Source organism: Chenopodium album, chromosome 17 (genome assembly GCF_948465745.1).
Source record: "Chenopodium album chromosome 17, dcCheAlbu1.1, whole genome shotgun sequence".
In the NCBI taxonomy this organism is placed as follows: domain Eukaryota; kingdom Viridiplantae; phylum Streptophyta; class Magnoliopsida; order Caryophyllales; family Amaranthaceae; genus Chenopodium; species Chenopodium album.
This window is the reverse complement of record NC_137850.1, coordinates 40,535,499-40,562,398: the sequence shown is the minus strand read 5'-3', so window position 1 is coordinate 40,562,398 and position 26,900 is coordinate 40,535,499. Positions and strand designations below refer to the sequence as shown.

Genomic DNA, 26,900 nt, shown 5'->3' with positions numbered 1-26,900 from the left:
AGGTCACGAGGCAGCGACACTTGTCGTTCCAACTTTTCGCCAAGTGTCGCGCCACGTTGGATAGATTTAAATAGACTTAAAGTTAATTTAGAATTAAATTTAGATAGAGTTTTAGGATAAAATTGTTAGTTTAGAGTTTTATTTTCGATAAAATACAAATATTTCAGCGGTACAAATTGAATTATAATTTGTTTCAAAAAAATATTAGATTATAATTCTCAAAAATTATCATATAAATTTATTTTTTATATCATAAAATCTGTTTTAGAGCGAAGGAATTAGTTCAAAGCATAAAACATCCATTTATAATATATATTAATCGGTTAAAATAATATACTTCACAATCTAATAGAAATACACTTTAATAATGCCAATTATTAGCGATTTACCTAGAATAATCCCAACTAAGGATTATTTTCTAACAGTCCCAACTTTGCCTCTTATTTTCTTCCAACGTTCCCAACCGGTCAACAACCTGTTACAACAGGTCATATGCCACATGTCAACACACGATTGGTCCAAAATAAAAAAAAATCAAAAAATAAAAAAACAGAAAATGTCATTAAAATAATTAGAAAATACAAAAAAAAAATCAGAAAATTTAAAAAAAAATAAAATAGTTAAGAAAAATTGAAAAAAAAAATAGAAATTCAAAAAAAAAAACAGAAAATTAAAAAAAAAAATAGAAATTAAAAAAAAAACAGAAAATTACAAAAAAAAATTCAGACAATTAGAAAAATTTCAAAAAATTAATAAATATTAAAAATATTTATAATTTTTTTTTTTAAAAACAACAAAAAAAAACACCCAAAACCCACCCAGCTACCCCTCCCACCACCCCGTAACCCTAGCCAGCCACCCCCCTCCCCATTCCACGCCAGCGGCCAACCCCCATAACCTCCTAAAATGGCCGGCCGACATCCACCCAGCTCGGAAACCATCCGATCAACCCAAAATCACCCCTCTCACTATTCTCCGACCCCCATAACCACCACCTCCTCTTCCCCGACCCTTGAAACACCCCCTCTCCTTTCCCGCACCATCAAAACCGGCCATTTCGGCGAAGGGGAAAAAAGGAGGGGCTGTTTTGGGGGTCGGGGAAGAGGGAGGGGTGGTTTTGGGGGTGGGGAATAGTGAGGGGGTAGTTACGGGGGGTGGTTTTGGGCCAGCCGAGTGGTTTCCGGGATGAGTGGGTGTCGGCCGGCCTTTGTTGGGGGTTATGGGGGTTGGCCGCCGGCGGGGAAAGAGAAGGAGGGTGGCTGGCTAGGGTTACGGGGTGGTGGGAGGGTGGCTGGGTAGGTTTTGGGATTTTTCTTTTTTCTTTACTTTTTTTTAATTTTCTGATTTTTTTTTTTTTACTTTTCTGATTTTTTAAAAAGATATTTTCTGTTTTTTTTTTTCAATTTTCCGATTTTTTTTAATGAATTTTCTGATTTTTTTTTAAATTTTCTGTTTTATTTATTTATTTATTTTTTTATTCTTAATGAAATTTTCTGATTTTTTTCTAATTTTTTAAATGCTAAACTAATCATGTGTTGACACGTGGTATTTGTAAAAAAAAATAAAAAAATTACCTTTTCAACAGGTTACCGGTCATTGGGACCGCTGAAAGAAAATAAGAGGCAAAGTTGGGACTGTTAGAAAATAAACCTTAGTTGGGATTATTCAAGGTAAATCGCCAATAGTTGGGATTATTAAAGTGTATTTTTCCTAGAATTTATTACTATATAGACCTGTCAATTAGGGTCGGGTCATGAGTCATCTCGCATTGTGTCATTTCAGGTTACGAGTCATGAAATGTTCAACCCTTGCCCAAAGTTTTGGGTTTGGGTCAACCCAACGGATTTTAAACATTTATTTTATTTATTCTAATTTATTTTATTTTTTATTTTTTTAATGTATTAATTCGTACATTTCACCAACATTATTATTAGTCATTACATATCAATTAGATAACAAATCGTCACAAAAGCATATCAATTCCTAACACCCAAGCATCGCACGGATACAAAACTAGTATATATATAAAATCACAAATAGAATTATTACCATTTACCAACCATGCATAAATGAGGTTACAAATGAAGTTGCGGATTCATAGATGAAACAATGTTGAATGGTGATGAGACTGATGACAGTGAATGTAAATGTAATGGTGTTGGGCAGTTGATGTTTATCTGTAAGAGTGATGTTAATGGATAAACTCCAAAGCAGGTGGGTGACACACAAATTCAGTTTCCATGGTTAATCCTAAATTAAAGCATATAAGATATTTCATATTCTACTACTACAACACACACCCACGTCATCATATTACCATCTAATCCAAATTTGGCACGTCAAAATTTTATACTCCCAACACATTCACACATCATACTAGTAAATATCTATCCCCATTTTTATACTTTGCACTAATAGAAGTTACTCCCTCTTTCTCACATATAATACACAAAATTTAGGATGGCATTTTAGATTTTACACACTCTACCAACCAATATTACTTGGATAATTTATTCTTTTTGTTCCTTAAAGTGTCCATTATAAATTTTCACTTTATTAATTAAAACTTATAGTCGCAATGTAGATTTGTTATTCAATATGTGAGATGATAAATTTAAGAAGAGTAATTTCAAGGGTATTCTCATTACAATGAATGAATCTGACCTATTCTATAAAAAAAAAGAAAACAGGTCAATATTTAAGGAATGAAGAATTACTTAATCTCTTGTGTTCAACTAGAAAAATGGTACAATGACATAACACATGAGGGGCGATTGTCAATCATAATACAACCAATAGACAAATTGAAGTGAGTACGAAATTACACCCGAGTATAGATGATTTATTGTAATAATATACTATGTACAATATTAATGAATAGTTAAAAAGAGTAATTAATGAACATAACACTAAAGAACAGAAAGGGTACCCTCAAAGTTGGGAGGAAAAATTATTAGTAACACTAAAATGTAAGCAAAGTTTGGAATATGTGCCAGACTTCAATTATGTAATCATAAATACGCAAACAAATGGATCATTTACATTTGGAAGGCTAGAGATGGGCATTTCAGGCTCCCACTTCTTTCTGTGTATAAAAAGCCAACCTCTGCTTCTGCTAACTTTCTATATTTTACCACATTTAGCTTTTGAAACTTGAAACTTTTTATTTTTCTTTATAAAAGAAAAAAATAGTACAATTGAGTTTATCTTTTCTGGGTTTCTAAGATAAGAATCAATCAGATCATATCTCATCTGGGTTTTTGTTTTGGAAAGAAACAAAGAAAATGTTGGAAGGTAAAGCTTTGATAGAGGATACTGATATGCCTTTGAAGATGCAGATCCAAGCTATGGCTTCTGCTTCTCATGCTCTTGATCTTTATGATGTTTTTGACTGCAAATCAATTGCTGCTCACATTAAAAAGGTATTCTACAAATAACCCCGACTCGAGTTTTCATTTTAATTTTTATCTGTTATTCATGTCGGACATAGGTACATGTGTCAAAGCGTCGGGCTTAGTGATATAATGAAACAACTTCATGGTTTGGTATAAACAAAGTGTCAAATGTCCACATAGGTGGGGTACTTGAGGGTTTAATGAAAAGTCCGAGTAACATATACTCCGTAATAAATACTATGATTGTTTTCTGATATGTTATGTGCAAAATGTAACAGGATTTTGACAAGAAATATGGAGGAGGATGGCAATGTGTGGTGGGATCAAATTTTGGGTGTTTCTTCACACATTCAAAAGGAAGTTTCATCTACTTCACACTTGAGACACTCAAATTCCTCATCTTCAAAGGGGCTGTTTCTTCTTCTTGACTTATGTAGTAAATAGAAAAGAAAACAATAAAGGGGAAAATTGCAATTAATTACCCTTTTATTATTCTTATATTTGTAATGTTTGTTTAATTTTCTAGGCTTTGTTAATGTCATCCCACTTTAAAGTGTAACTGGGTATTTTCAGTCTTGAGAGCAGATGCAAGGTTACTTTAGGTATTTTCCTTGCTCTGATGAAGACAATTTCATCAGCCCGGTTTCAGCAGTCTGTAAATATTACTATATTAGATTATTAGTAGAAGTATTATCATGAAGCATTACTGCAATATAATCCTAATAATCTTTATTCATACCATGGAATATTATTATGTAATTTGTCAAATAAATAGTCTCAATACTGCATGTTTGCATTTATTGTTTTGATGAGTATACGATAAGATTGTGATTTCTTATAAATTTAAGAAATCTAAGCGTATGGGAGTCTTCTTTTCTAATTTGTATGGCTAATGGTGTTTATAATGTACGACTATTAAACTATTAATGACATTTTACGAAATAAGAGTACTACTTTAAATAAATCATTCGATTGGATTCAAACTAGCTTATTTGGTTAAAATTCTAGGGTGCGTTCAAGCCCTCAAGTGTCATGCATCTACCCTCACCATTATCATCTCTAATTAGATACATTTATAGCAAATTTTTCTGAACATTACAAGATAATTACTTTATTTATACGACTATTTTATTTAGGACAGAGAGTGTACAGAGGTAAGTCCATAGAGCTGGAACCTTCCTCCAAATTCTATTTTATAAAGACCCAATACATGTTCTCGAACTTTATAAAACGAACAAAAAGAGATAGACCCGTACACATTGACATTGACGTGCCCAAAAAAATTGAATCTTGAATCACTTATTCATCCACTATACACATAAATGATTATTAAATCATGCCAAATTAACATAATTAAGTGCTAATAATCAGTTGGTTCAGTGCATCTTCCAAAACCCCCAAAAAGTAGGGCCTATTATCGAGCAATTTTTTACAGTTGAATTAAACAAAATACATGTGCTCTAAGATGCTAATTCATGGATAAGGTGAGCCACCTAATGTTTTAGCTAGTCTAAAGGATGAGGTGAGCAACCTACCCATACATGCATTTTCTGTGATGCAGAAGATAATAAAACGGCCATTCACAGATATGGAGGTGCAGGAAATGGCCTTCAACTCACATCATCATGTCAAAGGGTTGTCAACTAGTTATTCCAATCCGTCGAGTCTGGCTAATTGACTAACCCTCTAGTTATTTACTTATTTCAATCTAACGAATTTGGCTAATTGCCTAACAATTACACAACTAACCGAGACTTGATATCAATGGTGCTTTTACTTGAGATCAACAATAGTTCACTAATAATAGGTTTTAGAACATAATATCCACTGTTTGCTGTGGTGTTGCCTAGCTTATAAATGGTTCGATCTTCTCGGTGTCTCCATCAGAAGTGCTAGTACATTACAGACTGTGAACGGATGATAAAATTACTACTTGCATTAGTTTTAAGGGTAACAAAGTGAATCACTGTAAAATGAAGTTTTGTTGCAACTTTGTACATCCAAAATCAGATCAACAATATGTAAATGAAAGTTTTTATTTTAAAAAAAGGCAGATATTGAGTGTATGTATGAAAATCAATGATGCCTTTCATCGCCTTAGATTACTGCAAAGATGAGAGAAAGCTCACAAGATAATACAGAGAGCAATACGAGGCATCTCAGTGAAAAATCAGAGAATTACCAGAATCTCAGGCGAGCAGAGCCTTTTCATAGGTAATGCGGCGATAAAACAGATAGTGTTGATCTCAATGATCCTAAGTCTTCCATGCCTTCAGATAATGTTAAATAACTGGAGTCAACAATGGCTCTTTTCGGAAATGTGCCTCCAGATTACTGATCACGAGATCAGCCATGGCCTTGCAAGTTTCAACAGTGTCACTTCCAACATGAGATAACATCACCACGTTATCAAGCTTCAACAGTTCTTCAGGAACATTTGGCTCATTCTCAAACACATCAAGCCCTGCACCACCTAATCTACCTTCAAGCAGAGCAGATACAAGCTCAGCTTCAACAACATGAGCACCTCTTCCAATGTTTATGAGGATACTCTTTGGACCCAGTGCATCAATGACATCACGGTTGATGATATGACGGGTTTCTTCAGTTAGGGAGCATGAAACGACAAGGATTTCACAGTTAGCTGCCAAGTCAACAACCTTTTCATAGTATTTGTACAGCACATCAGGTTTCTTAGACCTGGAGCAGTAACTAACTTGGCATCCAAATGCTCCTGCTCTCTTTGCAATAGCAGAGCCAATCCTGCCCAATCCAAGAATTCCCACTGATTTTCCAGTGAACTGGAAAGATATAATAGGGGAAAAAGAACGAATATGAGAAAGACTATACAGATGACCAATCACAATTATGTTCCACTAATGTCAAAGCTGACCTATGCCATTATAACATTCGTAAAAGATAGTAAAACATACAACTATACCAAACAGTTAGCGTAATATTAAAAGTTGGCATTGCATCTTTAATATTATGTACTTCTATTTGTATTATTTAGTAAATCTAAGCAAACATTTACAGTTTGGAAAGGAAGACAAGTCAAATGAAATTATGATCAAACTTCTCATTTTGAAGGATATAATCAACAAGCTGAAGATTCAACACAGTAGGCTTGAGGACCAGTTAAATGGCTCTGATCAACTTTTAAATGAAATTGTGATCTTCAGTCAATCATACCGAAGAAAGAAAATTTACTTCCTCAATGTTGCTAAATCTTATTCTATAATACTTCGTATTGAACAGCTGACACTACTGGCTTAAAAGTGTTTTGACAATTTAATTGAGCAGCTTATCAAGTCTGGCTGACTAGCTTAAAAAGGTATAAATGATGGCATTATCATCTTATTTACAATTGAATCATCCACCAGATATCCAACCATTACATTTTGGTTGCTGATGAGTGATGACATATGCTAAATGCTAATGAACCTTTTATCTCCTATAACTCTTCACCTTTACGTAGGGATGGGGGTTTTCTCTAATTGAAGTGAAATACAAGTACTGGCTTATTTCTTCTAACAGGCTGGTATTTATCTCTGTACAAATGCAACTCATGAGGTCAAACCTTTTCTTCATAATTCTTCCTATCCCTTTTATCTCAAGATTTTATTGAACAATTTATCACAGAGAAATAAAATACAGTTCCAATACAAAACCTTCTCTCATAAATGTCCCATAACAGAACTCGAACAAGACCATCAAGTCATCAACTAACTCCTAGTAAAGGGGGGAAGAATAATGTACGTCCAAGCTTGTTTATACGATACAGAATCTGCATAAGCTTAACCTTAGAAAGTCCTTAATCCAAATACAAGAACAGTTTGATCAATAATCTTTTGGTGGCAGGAAACCAAATGGACAATAGTATGATTACATGAAACATTTTACAAAAATTAAACGAGTCATCCAGGGTCAATAACCAGTACAATACACATAGAACAATGGCGCGATTAAATCCCAAGTCTTCAATACCACGTCCTAAGACTCAACCAACTCACTAATTGGCAATTTTGGCATTCCCTAATTCTCAAAAAGCTCAAACACTCAAGTAACAAACAAATGCTTATAACATAGTCATAAACATCACCAATCAAACACCTAAGAATGTATCAAATAACATGAATCAAACAAATACTTAGTAAATAAATAATCTTTCTATAAAATTTAATTACAAGATTAAGAGAACAACCTTAGTACACAAAGGAAGATCAGAATTCTTCCAACACCCATTTCTGACAAAAGCATCAGCAACACAAACCCTTCTAAGAGTGCTCAAAATCAACCCAATAGCCAAATCAGCAACATCATCAGTAAGAACATCAGGAGTATTAGTAACCTTAATTTCTTTCTTCTTACACAAACCCAGATCAATTTTATCAAACCCAACACTGTAACTTGCGATAATCTCTAAATTAGGGAGGGATTCGATCAATTCAGCGTTGGCACCGTTTGCTGCATTGCTTACAAATGCGTGAATTGAGTTTGAGTTTTGTTTGAGAAATTGTTGGGTTGAACAAGGGTTTTCCCAGATTTTGAAGAGGGTGAAGCGGGAATTGAGTTCGTGTTCTAAGTAAGGTAACATTGGGGAGGTCATTAGTACGCCTTTCTTCTCCATTTCTAAGTAGAGAGATGTGAGAGAAAAGGAGTGATGAGAAGATTTATGGTTTATTTTGTTTGGTAAAATTGGTTTTTGTTTATTGTTTTAGCAAGCAACGAAATTAATAATGTAGACAAGATTCAATCTTAAATTGCAGGTAATTGAGGTTATGAGTATCACCTCTATGGTTTTATATGCCGAAATTATTTGGTAATGGACATTGAGATGTAAATTGATCCCATACAAGTTTCTTATATACAACCACCTTATATCACACCTCTTTCTGATTCTGAAAAATCATTTCTAGCATTTATCCCAGACTTAGATGAGGTTAGGTTAAATTTGTTTAAAATGGATCCAATCAAAAGCCCTCGCCTGATGGTATTCAACCCCTCTTCTTTCAGCAGTTCTGGGATGATCTTGGAAGCTCTATGCTTGAATTTGTTGTTAAAGTTTTTACTGATGTTCAAATTCCTGCTGATGTCAATCACTCATAAATATCCCTTATCCCTAAAAAAGATCATCCCATGTCAATTTCTAAGTTCAAACCTATAGGCCTTTGTAACGCAGTCTATAAGTTAATCACAAAAATCATTTCTTCAAGGCTTAGGAATATGTTACATCGTGTCATCAGTCCCTTCCAGTCAAGTTTCATCAAGGATAGATGAATGGGAGACAATATTATTCTCATTAAGGAAATAGCTCATCTTTTTCATAAATGCAAAAGAGGGAAAAATGTGATGGCTTTAAAGCTTGACCTAGCCAAAGCTTATGACGGTTTAGAATGGTCCTTTATTTCTGATACTTTGTCTTGCTTTGGATTTCCTGACTCCACCATTAAATTAGTGATGCATTGTGTTACCTCCACACAAATTTATGTTCTCTAGAATGGTGAAATCACAAGTAGCTTTAGGCCTTCAAGAGGGATAAGATAAGGTGATCTTCTCTTACCTCTTCATTTTGTGTATGGAAAGATTATCTCTTTTAATTGAGGATAGTGTGAGACAAGGGAATTGAAAGTCTCTCAAAATTTCTAAACATTATAGCCTTTCACATCTTTTTTATGCAGATGATGTATTTCTGTTTGGGGCAGCTATTAGAATCAATTTTTCCTACTCAAAATCTTAACAATATGACGAGTATTTTGGATGAATTTGGTGCCTTCTCAGGTCTGAAAGTCAATGATCTTAAGTGTAGTATTATTTTCCCATAAAAAATGGAACATAATATTAGGAGTCAGTTAGTCCAGCTCTATCATTTCAAGTCTAGCTTTTCTTTTGGTAAGTATTTGGGAATTAACATTGCTCCAAACAAGCTGAGAAAGGCAGATTATTGGGAGTTAGTCACAAAAACTCCAGATAAAATTAAAGGTTGGAAGGCTTAAGCTTCTAAATATGGCTGGTAGATGCGCTTTAATTAAATCAGTTCTAAGTTCTTATCCAGTTCATGCTATGCAGCATAGCCTTCTTCCTATCTCCATCTTGACTGATATTGAAAAGCATTGCAAGAGTTTTTTGTGGAATAGAACTGATTCAATTAGATATACTCCTAGAACAAAATGGGATAATGTTACCATCCCTATTTCTATGGGGGGCTTGAGTCTAAGATCTTTGTCTAATTGGAACCTTTCTTTTATGGCAAAACTACAAACTAGGTTGGACTTTTTTGACTAAACCTGATAAACTTTGGGTGAAAATCTTGAAGGATAAGTATGCTAGTAGGACTAATTTGCAAGATTGTATCCCCAACTCCTCTCAATCTTCCATGTGGAGAGATATTTTAAGGGGGGGGGGGGGGGGGGAGGAGATTTGTTGTTTAAGGGCATTATTATTAGGATTGAGAATGGAGAGGATACCTCTTTGTGGTATCATCATTGAGTTGGAAATGCACCTCTTTATAAAATTTTACCAGTTGATATACCACAATTAAAGTGTTATTGGAGGGTTTTAAATATTATCAAACATGGCCAATGGTATATTGATGACATCAAGTATCTTTTACCAACATACATTTGCAACCAAATCCTATGCACTCCTATTTGCCTCTCTGATCCTCCTTTATCTTCAGATCAGCTAAGATGGAAACATAATGTGTCTGGAGTCTTCACAATAAAAACAGCTTATTTTCTCTCTAAAGATCCCTCTCCTTTCATCCTCCCATTTGCCTTTAGTTGGAAAGCTTTCTGGAAGCTCAAAGTTCCATTTAAATATAAGATGTTTATGTGGAATTGTGTGCACTCCATTTTACCATCTTCAACTCTTCTTGCTTCCAAGTTTCAAGGATTTGATCCTGTCTGCTCAAGGTGTTTATCACCTTCTGAAACCTTTATTCATTTGTTCAGGGACTGCCACACTTCTAGTATTCTCTGGAAAATGATTTTACAAAAGATCAAGCCACCTCCTAATTTCAATTATTCATCTTTTATGAATTCTGGTTGGAATGATTGGCTGTTGTATAACTTCTCTCAAACACCAAAATTTAAAGCTATTTTTATCGTGGGCCTTTGGCATATCTGGAGATTAAGAAATGGATTTATTTTTAACAATGAGGTCTATAACTGTAATTATGTGTTCAACAGATTCATTATAGATTATCAAATCAATTCATTTGTTCTACGGGGTACCTCTGGTTGCAAGGGGAAAAATTCAGATGGTGCAGGTCCTTCCATTGTTAGACCTTCTTGCTAGCGTCCTCCTAGACATGGCTGGATCAAGCTCAATACAGATGCTGCTTGGGTCTCTTCTAAACAAGGTGGAGGAGGTGGAGTTTTCAGAAATGATAAGGGAGAGTGGTTTTTTGGCTACTCCAGCAAGTATAATGCTCCAAATGCCTTAGGAGCAGAGCTGTATGCTTTAAGGGAGGGACTTAACTTTGCTCAAGCCATGCCTCTGCAGTACCTGGAAGTGGAAACAGATGCGCAGGCTATAGAAGGGTTGTTGAACAGAGAAGGGGATTACATGCATTATGAATTAGCTGCAGTTATCATTGATGTGGCCAGAGCTCTTAACAACAAGAAGATGATCATCATGTTTAATACTATTCCAAGGGAGCTGAATTCTCCGGCCCACTACTTGGCCAAATATGTAATGACTATGGCTGTGGGTCATACACCACATTATATTGTTCCAACTAGTGCTGTTGCAGCCTATGAAGATAATCTCAATGCTTTGCAAGCTCAGCCTAACCCCTAGTCGTTTTCAGTTTGTCTGTATTATCTTAGTTAAGCTTATGAACACCTTTTATGTAGTAGTTTTAAGGAACTTTGGCACTTGTGGCATTCAAAGAGTGCATTTTGCTTTGCACACTGCTTTGAATACTAATCTGTACTATTAAGGCCAAAGCCTAAGTAATATATATGCTTCCTTTTGTGTTAAAAAAAAAAAAAAAAAAAAAAAAAAAAAAAAAAAAAAAAAAAAACCTTATGACATAAAAATATGATTGGTGAACCTTGTTAATTTGTTGTATAACCCATTCCTTGAAAATGCCACATTACCCGGTTAATGGTTTACTAGAAGTCTAGAACTGACCTATTTTTTACAGGCAATGGTGTAGAAGATGGAGAATGATGATAAGAAACAATGCTTGGGAGATCTTAATTACTCATGTCTATCACAAAGGAAACAGGGCTGCACACTGGTTACCCAATGCCGGGATCAATCAAAGTGCAAATATAGAGATTGATCAACTTCCTGAAAAGGGAGAATTTATTCTTCATAATGACATTAATAGTTACAGAGTACGAAGTTATTCTATGTTCGAGGCCTAGCCCCTCTTTAAGTACCTAAAAAATGGCCCATTTTTATGACCCAAACTGATCTTGGGAATAAAAAATGTTAAGCAGGGAATTCAATTTTGCAATATAATACAGCCGTGCTCAGTCAAACAATAAACGGTTCATTTCCCTAACAAAATAGTTTGCTCACAATCAAGAATCATATATTAAAGGCCTACTATTACCCTCGACAATCAAACAACTGGAGTCAACAGCGGTTTTCCATTGAAGTGAGCCTCCAAGTTCCCAAGAACAAGATTAGCCATGTCAGTACGAGTCTCCTCAGTCCCACTTGCAACATGAGGCAAGAGTACTACATTGTCAAGCTTGAACAACTCTTCAGGAACATGAGGCTCATTTGCAAAGACATCAAGCCCAGCTCCACCTAGCCGGCCTTCAGAAAGTGCTTTAACTAGCTCCGGTTCGTCAACATGAGGGCCCCTTCCAATGTTTATCAGAACACCTTTAGGCCCCAAAGCGTCTATTATTTCACGGTTGACAATATGTCGTGTTTCTTCAGTTAAGGCACAAGCAACTACCAGTATGTCGCAATTGGAGGCAAGCTCGATGACACTAGGATAGTAATTATAGTTTGAATCTGCCTTCTTAGTTCTTGAGTAATAAGAAATTGGACAGTCAAATGCTTCAGCTCTCTTGGCAACTGCAGCACCAATCCTACCCAAGCCAATAATTCCAACCCTTTTGCCACTAAACTGGAAAGACAAAGCAAAAAAAGCAGTTAGTGCTGAGCTCTTAATCAAGGAACACTCATGGTTATGAAATACAAAGGTAGAAAGTTGTCAATAGGTTAAATCAAAAAGATTGTTCGATACTCAATGCAATTAATACCCAGGGGATAAGTCACCTAATACTACGTATATAAAGTGCAGCATGTATCGAGGCATCCAACAAAGTTCAGCATGTGGATTAAACCAATTGGCATATTTGCTCTGTAAAGCAAGCAACTCTATGGCAAGACCCCATTCAATTCTGAACGAAATTTGGTGGAGGAAGTGAGTATTGGTGATATATATGCTGGAAACAAGTCAAAACTTGCCCAAGTCATCCAACTAGGTACAGCTTCATGGTATGGTAAAGTATAGATGTAGGCTTTACAACTTCATAATGAACATCCTTATGGACAAGCAAAAGTTAACTATTTTTAAAAAAAATTGAAATGAACAACAAACAAAAGGAGGAAATTACATGGGGAAATGGAGGGTCAGTATCAATTTGCACAGACAATTTTAAGACTTGAGTGTTTATAACATAACATCACCACTTATATTGTTAGTAACACACTAACACACTAACACATATAATTATTTACCACATAACGATCTCCCGTTTTCTACAGTCCAACATAACCAAAGCAAAGATCATAAAATGACTGCTAATTTTATAAACAGCTAAAGCACGAGGATATCTAGAGATTCCAGTTAAATGCAATCTTCTTTACAAGAGAACATCATAATAACATGTCTTAGGTTGAGTAATCCAATATGAACTTTGCAGTTCATCATCCAGTGAATCAAACATGAGGTCTAAACTCATTGTCAACAAAGATTCCAAGCCCAAGTCCTCCCCAATCACAATCCATCCCATTTTGTGGTTCACGAGGACAGAGCCGGTTAAATATTCAGTGCTGATATACAGAACCCTAATTAAAGTTTAACATCTATTCTTGTAAATTGTAATCGCCATTTTAAAAATCTATATTCTCTCAAGTTTTATGCTTAACAGCTAATTAAAATTTCAAAGTTTCTGAATGGCAGTTTTTCTAAGTTCTTGACAAGTTTCATGGTAATAGCTATGTGAGTGACAATGGTAAATTGGTGATTAAGACTTGCAGTTAGGTTTTGATGAACCATAGTCGATCAGATGATTTCGGAAATGTTAAACATCTAATTATGACAGACTTGGAACTTTGCCGAATTGAAAAACAATCAACATCGACATTAATGGAATTCAATAATTCATCATCAACACAGTGAAATTGGGTACCATTTACTCAAATTAAACCAAATCACAATCAATTAAGCTTCACCATAATATTAACAACCATAATTCAATCATAAAAAATGAATCAAACCCAATTATATAAACAAAAGGGGAATTAAATCAAATTAAATTAAATTAAATGAACATACCCTAGTAGTCAATCGAAAATCCCCTTTCTTCCACAACCCATTACGAACATAAAGATCACACTGAGGTATCCTCCGTAAAACAGCAAGCATAAGCCCAATCGCCAAATCCGCAACATCATCAGTCAAAACATCAGGGGTATTCGTAACCTTAATTCCTCTTTCTTTGCATTTACCCAGATCAATTTTATCAAGTCCGACGCTAAAACTCGACACAATCTCGAGCTTCGGCAAAGCGTCGATAAGGGAGGCGTCGGCGCCGGCGAAAGCGTTACCGACGACGGCGCGAATGGAGTTGGCGTGTTGAGAGAGAAATTGGGTTCGGTCTGGAAAGTTCGAGAAGTGGAAGAGATTGTAGCGTTTGGTGAGTTCTTCTTCAAGGTAGGAATTCATTGGGCATGCTAATAGTACTCCAATTGACTCCATTTTTGTTGGTGATGATGTTGTTGATTGAGTTGAGTGTGTTTTTGTGAGAGTGTGTTTATGGATTGTGAATAAATTTGTGTGGAAATGTGGAATTAGTGGTTGGAAATTAGACTTGGTTTTGGTCGTATCTTGTGTGATTTGTTTGTTGTTTATGTTGGGCATGTAGCATATAGTTGAGTGACACGTTCTTTAATTAGGGAGTCCTTTATGATAGGAATGTACCACTGAGGTCTCGGTCAAGTGGTTATGACTAAGGGTATAAATGCGAGTCTCACACGAGTATGTTTATTTGTAATTTGTATTGTCAAATCACTTGCACAAAAAAAAGAACAAAAAGAAAAAAGAAAAAAAAAACAAAATTGGATGAGTGATTATTGAGAATTAGGTAGTTCTTATTTCCGAGCATTGCAACTTACAAGTTTATTCCTCTCTACATTCACTTAAAAGATTTCTCATCACTCCCTCTCCCACTTTCCTTTCATCAAGTAAATGAGTATATAATGATAAATGTGATCAATTATAGTAAAATAAATGTTATTTAATAGAGAATTAATGTATGGCAGTTGATGATGAATGTTATATTTTTCAAATTCTATTGTGTAAAAAACAAGCATAACAAATTATATAAATGAAGATTTGTGGGGCTTAATTTCACATGGCCTAATGCACAATGAGGATATTCTAGTTTCCTTCACTTTAAGAGATTTCATCTCATGGTTGGGATGCCATGAGATAAAGAGGCCACAAACTCCTTTATGAGGAAATTTCTCCTCATGATGAGTGGGTTCGCTCTAAAGGGAATCCATTCTCTTCATCACTAGCATATTTGTTGTCACCGAGCACCACAACTTCAAAACCTTGTCAATATTTATCCTATATATATCACCAAACTTGACCCAAAGAAGAGCCGACTACTTTCATACCAATTAGACAACTAATAAGGGCGAAATGTCAATGGTGCATGCTTCAAGGCCCCAATCCTTATTCTACTTTTCTTGAAGTCATGAACCCATTGTCTAATACATTTTTCTTCAAAGGTGTCTTAAACACTTTAACAATTTGACCTATATTAGTGACCTAACTAATTAGACAAATTGACTTTTCCCACTAATCCACCATTTTAATTTGAATTTTTTTTAATCTCCTAAAAAGATTTCAAATGAGAAAAAAAAAAAAGAAAAAAAAGGGAGCATATATAGGTAAATAGAATTATCGAAAATTCTACAGTAAACGACGAGTACCGCTATGTACCACTAAAGCAACGTACCGTAATGTACCACTATTAAAATTAATTAAATTAATTATTTATTTTTCGTATATTTTAAGCATTGTTTAACTTTAGCTAAGATGGTCAATTGCATTATTTTTTTGATTTGTGGTTTTAAGGATCAAATCTTTGTGCTCACCTTTTTTTTTTTTTTTTTTAATTCAGTATATATATATATATATATATATATATATATATATATATATATATATATATATATATATATTTTTAAAGGTACACTCAAATACCGTTGGACTTAGCGATAATTAACTAATACTCATACTAATAACAAATTAACAATTAATTGGCTTATATTTTTTATTTTGTTGAATTATTAAAAATATTCCTTTCTAATTTTGACAACAAGTCTTGTTAGAGTTTTTATTTGTTTCAATTTTTTATTTTATTTTATTATTTTATTTTATTTTTTTTGGTTATATTCTAAGTGAAACACTATTATTTATGAATTATGATGGTGCTAGAGCGCTTGTCATATATGAAATTTTGCGTTAAGGCATCATTCTCAATGTTATCGGTGCGAATACATATGTAAACTTGTAATAGACGATCCAACAGATACTTATATAGTTATGTATGTTAAATATCAAATGTTACGATAACTAATTTCATTATAATAAAGCTTCTTTATATGTTGACCATAAAATGGTACACTCTTAAAATACATTTATAATTAACCTACATAATAACAATATCATCTAACATACACATAACATAATTATATAGATACACCTTATAATGTTCCCTATGAAAATGAAGAAATAGTTTTTTTTTTTTTTTTTTTTTTTTTTTTTTTGACAAGAAGAAATAGTTGTCGTATCCATTATTAATCAATCATGATGATGCCTTAGACGTGGCTGTTGGTTGGACTTTCTTGACTGTCCAAAACACTAATTAGCCAAAAATCCAAACATTATTCTCCTTATCCTTAGATAAAACTTCCACTTTACCCTTAATCACCCCCTAATTAAATCATAATCAAATCTTAATTAAAATATTCTATCTTTCATGACAACTTGTAACTTTTCCTCCCAAAACATGCACCCCACGTTCTTAACATCCTTTCTTTTCAAAAATAGTAAACTATCACAAAAACAATCATCCTACCAATTCTTTGCCAACCTAAACTATGCTTGAATTTTCTCTTCCCTCTTAACAATTTTTTTCTTTTTTGTTACAAATTTTTTTAAAAAAATAAAAAATAAACAAAAGTCAAATAAAGATTTCTTCTTCATTACAAACTTTTCTTCCTCTCTTTTTCTCTCCTTATTCTTATTAATTATTATACTTCATGACACAAAAACATCCTTGTTGTTGCCATTAACAAAAAATTCTTTATTTTTGTGTCATGCAAATTATTTTGTTCCAACCACAACCACATCCATTCCATGATAGTTAACACAAATTTAGCTAGGAAGGAAATGGTGCGCGCGTCGTTGGAGCAAGAACAAGAGAATTACAAGGCGAGGCTAAACCAAATTCGTGGAATGAATAGAGAAAGTGTTGGGAATAATAGCATGAGGCGCGGCCATTCACAAAGTATGATCCTAGAGAGCTCGAGCGCAGAGGACTTGGTAGAAGATCCAAGGGGTACCAAAAGTTATGCTTCTAAGGTAGAACAGCCTTTCTTGATTAGCCATAGGATTGGTTCAAGCTTAGAGAAGGATCAAGGCCCTGGTCCGCGATCAAGGTTGACTGCGTATGGTGGAGGTGATAGAGATGGCCTTCAGAAAGGTATGAACATAATTCATAACATTTTCAATATATTGTTTATGTACAATCATTAGATGATTTTAATTATGGTTTTTGATGATATATTAATATAGTATTACAATGTTATAGGTACATTGTAATTATTTAACGATTTTGATTTATGGTTTTAGATATGGAAATGATGAAGGAGAGGTTTGCCAAGTTGCTCCTCGGCGAGGATATGTCTGGTGGAGGAAAGGGTGTGTCCTCAGCTTTGGCCTTGTCCAACGCCGTCACCAATTTAGCAGGTAAGGCCTATAACAACCCGTAAATATATCTGTTTTTAGTTGTTTTTTTTTTTCAACAGAGGTCTATAATTGGAATAATATCAGATGGAATTCAAGTAAAATTAAAGATTGAATAAACTTATAGGAAAATTGATTTATATTGTTCATATTGTATATATGTGTATATGTTTATAATTGCACAAGCTTAATGCACAAGTGTGCATTTTGATACAATAGAACAGTAAATTTTGTTAGAATTGCATTTTAACCTTCAAACATAGGCTAATGTCTAAGGTTGATGTCTAATTTTTGTATATCCATATTTATCTAGAACAATATCCAAATACATAGAGTACATTTCACGAACCATAGCGATGATTTGAGCAATAGCACGGGCGTGCAAGGCCTGCAGGACAATTTCTTGAGGCCACCACCTGCCCTGCATCACATTGAGAAAGTAATATTAGATTAGTTTCACGATTAACTAACACAAAGTAGTACCTTGTGCATTATAATGCAGCATCTGTGTTTGGAGAACAGAGGAAACTAGAGCCAATGGCCCCGGAAAACAGGTCTAGATGGAAGAAGGAAATCGATTGGCTGTTATCTGTTACTGATCATATAGTTGAATTTGTTCCTTCTCAACAAAAATCCGCGAATGGAACTAATATGGAGGCAAGTTTCTTCTTATCTAACACTTCATTTTGTCAAATTTGTTCATACTTTATTACAAGTTGGACTAACTGTATTATCATATCTTTGTTGACTTTGTATCAGATCATGATAACAAAACAAAGAACGGATCTTCAAATGAATATCCCTGCCCTTCGAAAACTTGATACCATGCTAATTGTAAGTTTTCAAATTAGGCTAAATTCATATGTTATCATTTCATGTAGTATACTATTGTACATGGAAGTAATTTTGTTTATAAAAACAGAACTTGAATTGGTTGTATGTATTATGAATGTAGGACTGTCTAGACAATTTCAAGGACCAAAACGAATTCTATTACGTAGCTAAAGATGCTGATGATTCCGAGAAAGGGTCTAAAAGAGATGATAAATGGTGGTTACCTACAGTCAAAGTTCCTACAAATGGTCTATCTGAAGTCACAAAGAAATGGCTGCAGTTTCAGAAGGATTCCGTCAACCAAGTGCTTAAGGCCGCGATGGCTATCAATGCACAAGTCTTATCAGAAATGGAAATCCCCGAAAACTACATTGAATCCCTGCCTAAGGTTTTAATACTAAAGAACAGAATTCTTTGTTTTAGAAATACAAGTTTCCTAGATTTTTGCTGATAAAAATGTCGCGTTTTCTTGGTAGAATGGAAGAGCTAGCCTTGGAGATGCACTATACAAAAGCATAACAGTTGAATATTTTGATCCTGAGCAATTTTTTACAATAATGGACTTATCATCCGAGCACAAAATTCTTGATCTCAAGAACAGAATTGAGGCTTCAGTAGTGATTTGGAGACGAAAGATGACCAACAAAGATGCCAAGTCTCCTTGGGGTTCAGCCGTGAGTATAGAGAAGAGGGAACTATTTGAAGAGAGGGCGGAAACCATCTTGATTATCATCAAGCAACGATTCCCTGGAATATCTCAATCTCAACTCGATGTTAGCAAGATTCAATTTAACAAGGTAAAATTACATGCTAATCAAGGCCTCCTTTCATGTCATTTTTAGCTTTAATCAGCCGGTCAGCTCTTATCTGAACTTATTTTTTACACGACTTACTAAGTATGAAGTCTAAATTAGGGGAGTTAGGTTTCAGATAACTCGAAACAAGAAACCTAAACGGCTAAAAAAGTTTGTGTAATGTGGTTATTTTATGGCTTTTGCAGGATATTGGTCATGCACTTCTCGAAAGCTACTCAAGAATCCTAGAGAGTTTAGCACACACAGTCTTATCGCGAATAGAAGATGTTCTGTATGCAGACTCTCTTGCTCAAAACCCATCACTCGCGCAAAAGAAGAGGAATCCCCTAGCAGACATCAAGATCACTTCAACAAAGTTCCCAAATGCAGATGAAGAAATAGAGAGGCTAAATGCTGTAGGAACACCGCCATCAATGACACTCTCAGACTTCATGGGCTGGACTATGGATAACAACGAAGGAGACTTGAAAGCAAAGGAAGGAGCAGGAAATGAGGACATAAAAGATATAAGTGACTTAAAAGTTGGAAAACTCGCGAACATTGCAGTGCCTAAGAAGGTATCCTACCTAGAGAATTTGGGTGGCTTAAGAAGTCCAACAGCTCGACATTGACAAGAGACAGTTAGATTACATTCCGAAATGATTGTAACTTCGATCTTGAGAGATATAATGGAGAGAGCGAGAGAGAAAGCACTTGTTAACAGAGCTTAGAGAGATATATATGCTCAAACCACATGTAACTAATTATAGCTAAGCTAGTTTCCTCAACAGTTTTAACTTCCCTTGTTTTTTGTGGTTGGGGAAGCTAATGCATTGGGTTTGACAGCAAGCAAATTGTTCTTTCTTCAGCGTATAAGTACTGATGATGCATGTACACAGAATCTTTAGACATAATCAGCTAATTCAGATGTTAAGTTGTTGATCATTACTTCATTTGTCATTAAAATTTATAATTCTTAGTTTTACAACATGATTAATGGGACATGTCCGATTTTGAAGACAGGGTGTCGATATTATGAGCATTACAAGTAAAAGAAATTAAACTCGTGCTTCTAATGGTGTTTAGGCTTACATTTTCCAATATCCGAGAAATCATCTTTAACTTCACATTTAAGTCCCTTGCAACATTTAACACCCGTGAAGTCGCCACAAAGTTGGTCCTTTTTCTTACACAATTTCCCTTTCTTACAAACTCCACCAGCATGCTGAAAATCACCTAGGAGTATGCAATGTAGTCCTTTGCAACACTTGTATCCGGCAAGGCCACCACAAAACTCGTTCTTCTTCTTACACTTCGGGTTTTTTGGTATACATTTTCCAATCGCGTTTTTGAAATCATCCATACGTACACACTTCAATTTTTTGCAACATTTTGCTTCTGTAATGCCTCCACAAAAGTCGTACGCCTTCTTACATTTTGTACTTTTCGGTATACACTTTCCGACTTCATCGTCCGGAGAATCATCTTTAGTAATGCACTTGAGTCCTTTGCAACATTTTCTTCCGGTATCACCTCCACATAAGTCGTACGCTTGCTTACATTTCTTTGATTTAGCGGCAACTATAAGAGTTAAGTTGAATAAGAGAGAAATTGATCTAGTCAAACATAAAGTTTGTGAAATATTAATTACTTTATAAAGATATTATGTGTTTTTCTTTCACTATTTTGGTTAATATCAAAATTCTAAACAACATTAAAAGCTCAAACAATAATGCAAGTCATTTGAAATATGAAGCAAAATCCATATCGATATACAACATGAATATTAATTTTTGAACATAAGGGAGAACGGAGAATAATCGATTATCTCAAGAAAGAAACATACTACCGTGTTATTTTTTGTCTTTTCACTACATGTTAATTCATTTTTTAAAAACCTATTAAATCTTTATATATTAACTCACTTTTTTCTTACACTCACTCGTCTTTTTAAATAAAAAGTAAATAAATAAATAAAGCCGTGAATCTATACATTAATTGAGAAAATCAAAATTAAGGTTAAGTTGTAGTATAATCATTTGATCATTTGATCGGAGTACCGTGGTGCTCCTAGGTCACTATGTCCTAGCTAACCTTTCAAGTGTATGTAATTTATTGAGCAGGCGCGATCTTATAATTTAAAAAGACGCAATGCCCTAGTGATACATAAGAAGGGGATGGAGTAAGTTTACCTGATATGGTTAGGATAGCCACTAGCATAATAGTGGTGATGAAAATTGTAGTGAGAACTCTAGCCATTTGCAAAATATGATCGTCAGTGATAATAAGGCAAAGTATGACCAGGGTAGAATAAAAGACTTAGCTTTTTTTTTTTTTTTTGGAAAGGGAATAAAAGACTTAGCTTAAGCACTAATAATAATGTATATAAAAGTTGATTATGAATTTTGTTAAGCTTGTATATATGTATAAAATCAACATATCTAGATAATTGGTGCAAATAAAATTACTAATAAGATTAAACTATATATATAGAGTAGTATGCTATGATGAAATAATTAAGTTTGACTAAATGAGTAGTACGTTATTGTTATGTTGATGTCTAACAAATTCATCATCTTGCGGTCACGTTCTTTATTTTGCAGTTCATCCGCTTCACAAATTTGTTACTTTGCTATTCTTTTAATTCTCTGTATTGTGAGCCTGGTATCAGATATGTATATATAACTTATAGTAGTAGATCGGTTTGCTAACTAACTAGATAGATCATTGTGATATGCTTTATCCGTCCCATTTTATTCGTCTCTAATCAACGTATACTTTTGCTCACTAAATTGGATAACGAGTATTTTCTAAACACAATAAAATGCTAATTAACGTACGTACTTTGACACACATCATATGGTAGAAAAGATTAAATTATAGAGAAATATTAGTCCGGCCATGAATAGAGAAACAGACTTCTATTTAATTACACTTGATTCTTTGATTAAATTCGAAATTGAGTATATGACACCCATGTTCATTTCAGTGTAGTATGTTACTAATTACTATGTTACCCTTTTTTTTCTTCTCATTTTTTCTAACCACTTAATAACTAACTTTAAAATACAAGTGAAATCATGCAGCTGAGTTTAATTTGGCTTGTTACTTATTGGCTAATTTGCAATAACCTCGGTTTGCTTACAAAGTATCTGATCACTAATTCATGATCAATTGGTTTTTCTTTGTTTGATTTAATATATAATTTTTTCAGGTTTAAGCATTAGTGTAATAAACTTTTCTTACATTTTAAGTGTTGTGTTAATATAAGATACATTTTATATTATGAGTTAACTCGAATAAACTCTAAGCCTGATGACACAACACGACTAACCTTATTTAACTATATCGTACTAATTACATGACCCGACTCAAGCAAAACATTCGATTTGACTTGGAATTTTGCATATATATCATGTGCTTAACTCACATTACAGTAGCTATATAAGAGAAAACGCAATCAAAAAGTAAATCTGAAGCTTAAGAATCCAGAAACTGCTTATAAAGAAAGAAGAACAAATTACTTAATACTACTAAATTTATTACATTCAACTAACTGAGCAACTTGACAAATTTGTAACAATCAACTAACTCAGCAATGTTCTTGACACAAATCGAACACTTACAACTGATGAAAATCAATCAACAAACACGAACAACTTCCGTCTGCTGACTAACACACACACACACTACTAACATGCATGATTAGAAACCTCAGCATCAACCTAAAACTGAGTGTAATCATACTTATTGACATACTAAGTAATATCAAATCACTAACATACTAAAACACCTAGAATTAAAGACTGATTATAATCTGTAGTCTGACATAAAAGAATTGATACCTAGGAAAAGTTTAGTATTGTACTAAAGAATCAAATCGAGCCTAGGACAGGATCACAAGTTCTTGCGTATGATCGACGACATTTTTGACAGCTTCTGACGCCAAACAGGCTTGCTTCTTCCTCTGCCTCCTCCCTGCATCATTCCGCGCAGACTCTCATCTGCATCAGCTATACCTGCACTGCTCAACCCTGTTCGTATGCCTTCAAAATTAGCCTCCGAGTTAATCAACGGGTTTCTCAACAGATCAGATGCTGCAGATCTGTCATGTGGAAGTTTCAGACAGCAGTCAATGAGATGCCTAATCTCAGGATCTGTCACTTTTTCAAACGCAGCAGGCTTTTCACCCCTCTGAACACACGACTTAATCTCAACGCGATTTCTGCACTCGCTGTAAATCTTGTCTCTACTCATCATCTGAACCACGCACATCCCGAAAGAATACATGTCAGCCCGCTGATCATAGTCCAACAGAAAAACCTCTGGTGCCATGTACTCTAGTGCACCAGGATAGTCCTGTAAATTAGCACCCTCTTCAAGCTTTATCGCGGCACCAAACTCTCCTAGCTTAACCTCGCCTGTATTCCCATTAATAAAGATGTTCTCCAGGCTAACATCACGGTGTATAATCGGCGGAGTTTGACCGTGAAGATACTCCAATGCTAAAAGAATCTGTTTACACCATCTCCTGATTGCTTGCTTATTACCAACAAGATCATATTTCAGACTGTAATCCCTCAAATTCTCTGAAGAAAAAGCTTCAGTAATCATATGAACAGTCTTCAGGTTTTCATCAGGCCAAAAATGGAAACATTTAACTATATTTTCATGTTGTAAAGACTGTAACAACTTAGGCTCAACACAATAATCTTTGAATTTCTTCTTCTTCTTGACTTCTTCTTCTGTTGAAAGTCCTAAGACAATCTTACACCAATAGATTTGTATACCAGTATCTGTATCAATTCCATCATAGACTAATTTCATGGGGTGGGGGTGTGATATGCTCATGTGGTACCTTTCGTATCGCCCCTCGGAATCTGCCTCCGCTACACCGCGTCGTAGCATCGCTTGTGAACTCGAACCCGAACCCGACATGGCTGCGTACTGATGAAGGAGTGATTAACAGAAGAAGGGAAGAAAACAGAACAGAAACAGAGAGATTTCTGAGGATTTTTGGTGATGAAAGTAGTATTTCTGAAAATGTTGCTGTAACAATGAAGAGTGCTTGAAAAAAGGTTGAGGAATGATTTGATTTATAAGGGTGGGTTGATATTTATAAGGGTAGTTTGGTTGTTACAGAATCAAGATTTTATCCAAACGAATTTATCTTCTTTGGTCTGAGAGTTTGTTATGGCAGTTACTCAGTTAGTTAAGTCGGTTATGATCAAGAAATGAAAATACCCTTTCTTGTTTTTTATTTGATAATTTTTCTTTTATTTGTTGGTTTTTTTAAATTATTTTGAATAAAAATAGGAAGTGAGCTGCCTTTAATTTGATTTGTAAAGAGAAAGAAGTCGGTTAGTAATTTTAAACAAAGGAGCAGAATGAAGTGTTAGTAATTTTTTTTTTTTTTTTTTTTTTTTTTTTTTTTTTTTTTATTTTTTTTTTATGATGTAAAGATAAGATTCATAAGAATATAGGATTGTACTTGTAGCAATAGCTAAAATTATGAACATAAGGAATGGCTTACAAAATATTTCAAAAAATGGATGTACATTATAAGATCACTACGTCAATAGTTTAAAGTTTAATTAATTATACATAAGCTATACTTATTCATTCGTTTGTCTTTATTATGCCATGTCCTTTTGCATATGAACTTCTACAAAGTTTTTTTATTTTATTTTTTTTAGTATAATGAACATCTGGCAATTGCGTTCACTTTTAAAGCTTCGCCCCATACACAAATGTGGAAATCTATATGGATTGAACTATTAATCTTCTTGATAGTCATACTCAAAAGTATAAGTGGTATAAATTATATTATGAGACGAGTGTACATTAATTTATTAAACAGTCAATTTTAATTGTTTAATTTGATTAGTCTACTTATTTCACTATATCAGAATATTGGACTATTGGTTTATGACCTTCTCTATTTTACAGGACTTGGTTTGACCAGACAAGCCACAAGTAGACTCCCCCACTCTCAGTTTTTTTCTTTTTTTTTTTGGCATTTTTTCAACATTTAAATTCATTATATTATATTTTTATAATGGGTACATAAATATATTTTTGCACTAAAATGTGTACTGGAAATTGGAGGGTGTAAAATCTAAGAGTCTGTTCACTTCAGCTTATTTTCAATTCAGTTCAATTTAATTTCATCTCATAAAATATTCAGTTTAATTCAATAAATCAGAACGGGACCTAAATCTCACCCAACAAAAAAAAATAAAAAAAAGGCGGGAAATATCTGACGATTACGGAGTAAAAAGAAGTGGGAGAGAATAAAGAAAGATCGAAACACTTCCAGATAAGTCTACCACTCTAACCCATTGCTCACATAATTTCATCATATGTTATTCATTTTCCTAGGAGAAACGAGTTTTGCGATCAAGTAATTTTACTAATCTCTTCTTTAATTTTTATTTGATTACTCATGGCTTGAATAAATATCTTCAACTTCGTTCTGTTTTAATTATCATTCTTATGATTGTGTTACATTTTAATTAAATTATTAATCAAGCTTTTTGGATTTGATAATCTCTTATTTATTATATTAATCTGAGAGAATAATTAACCTGTATTTGCGCAACTTATTGATTATTTTACTTGTTACTGCTATATGCTTGTACACCTAAACCTAATCAAAACATTAATTACTAATGTAAAACCCTAATAAAATTAGTGTTGTTTTGCTTTTGAAAACAAAATTGAATTTGGTGATAGCTGATTACGAATCTTAGTATGAGTTTAAATTCGTAACCATACCTAGGGTTGATGGACATATTTTTTGGGGTTTTTATGGTTGTTTGGACTAGTATGTTATGAATTTGTAAGTACATCTATAACATTTTATGGAAAGTTAAGGTTTTGTATAGAAAATTAGGGAGGGAATAAATAAGTGAGATTCGAATTCTGAGTCGGGTCTGTGAGATGGGTTCATGGGTTTTACTGCCTGATTGTACCTTTTGAATGTTATGGATTTTTTGCGTATTAGAAGTCCGTCTTTGAATCATTGTAGAGGAAAATGTTTTTGGTTGAACATATATTTAGATCTGATTTCTAATTAACATGGACAAAATACTTTTGGACTACCTCTTTGGTACATGCCTCGAGCAGATTGTGTTGGGGATTTTCTATGTGTAGAAGGAAATAGTATCCAACATTGGAAGATTGGTAACAAGGTAACATTTAGTGTATATGAATTTTCATTTGACTTTTATGTGGATCGTCTCTCCTCGTGTCATGAGCCTTTATGCGTGCCTCTACATATACAATCTGTAGGAAGGATTGAAACTTGTTTATAGCATGACAATATAGCATAAAATTGTTCTTTGGTGATATTTATTTTATAGGAAACTTGTTTATAGCATGACAATATACCACAAACTTGTTTATTTCTTTTTATTTAAGTTTTTTAATAACCGCGAAATCAACCCAAAAGGATCGAAATTTTGGGGACGGAGGGAGTAGTAATTATGACCGGCCTAGGACTGATGTTTTGCTCGATCTTCCCAATCTGCTACATTTCGATTATGAGGATATCTTGGCAATACATTACAGCATGAATTTAAATTCTCTTGTGGATGCTCGTATCAGAACAGCATTTACGCGATGATATGATGATGA

The 26,900-nt window shown here is 34.1% G+C and overlaps 4 protein-coding genes across 4 annotated transcripts; 2 read left to right on the top strand and 2 right to left on the bottom strand.

Moving 5' to 3' along the window:
* Window positions 1-3,067: 3,067 nt before the first annotated feature.
* On the top strand, window positions 3,068-4,093 carry LOC145589706 (dynein light chain 1, cytoplasmic-like). Its single transcript, XM_081646385.1, has 2 exons — window positions 3,068-3,422; window positions 3,674-4,093. The coding sequence occupies exons 1-2, from the start codon at window positions 3,285-3,287 to the stop codon at window positions 3,821-3,823; spliced, it is 288 nt and encodes a 95-aa protein (XP_081502511.1). The 5' UTR covers window positions 3,068-3,284; the 3' UTR covers window positions 3,824-4,093.
* Window positions 4,094-5,313: 1,220 nt separating this feature from the next.
* On the bottom strand, window positions 5,314-8,075 carry LOC145589703 (glyoxylate/hydroxypyruvate/pyruvate reductase 2KGR-like). The gene is made up of 2 exons (XM_081646382.1): window positions 7,600-8,075; window positions 5,314-6,196 (listed from the first exon to the last, which is right to left on the bottom strand). Exons 1-2 carry the CDS (start codon window positions 8,023-8,025, stop codon window positions 5,678-5,680), a joined length of 945 nt encoding a protein of 314 aa, XP_081502508.1. The 5' UTR covers window positions 8,026-8,075; the 3' UTR covers window positions 5,314-5,677.
* A 3,609-nt stretch (window positions 8,076-11,684) lies between these two features.
* On the bottom strand, window positions 11,685-14,440 carry LOC145589701 (glyoxylate/hydroxypyruvate/pyruvate reductase 2KGR-like). The gene is made up of 2 exons (XM_081646379.1): window positions 13,930-14,440; window positions 11,685-12,492 (listed from the first exon to the last, which is right to left on the bottom strand). Exons 1-2 carry the CDS (start codon window positions 14,350-14,352, stop codon window positions 11,974-11,976), a joined length of 942 nt encoding a protein of 313 aa, XP_081502505.1. The 5' UTR covers window positions 14,353-14,440; the 3' UTR covers window positions 11,685-11,973.
* Window positions 14,441-16,981: 2,541 nt separating this feature from the next.
* Window positions 16,982-20,138, top strand: LOC145589702 (rop guanine nucleotide exchange factor 12-like). The gene is made up of 7 exons (XM_081646380.1): window positions 16,982-17,371; window positions 17,521-17,637; window positions 18,137-18,291; window positions 18,394-18,468; window positions 18,590-18,856; window positions 18,945-19,265; window positions 19,469-20,138. The coding sequence occupies exons 1-7, from the start codon at window positions 17,026-17,028 to the stop codon at window positions 19,892-19,894; spliced, it is 1,707 nt and encodes a 568-aa protein (XP_081502506.1). The 5' UTR covers window positions 16,982-17,025; the 3' UTR covers window positions 19,895-20,138.
* The last annotated feature ends 6,762 nt before the right edge of the window (window positions 20,139-26,900 follow it).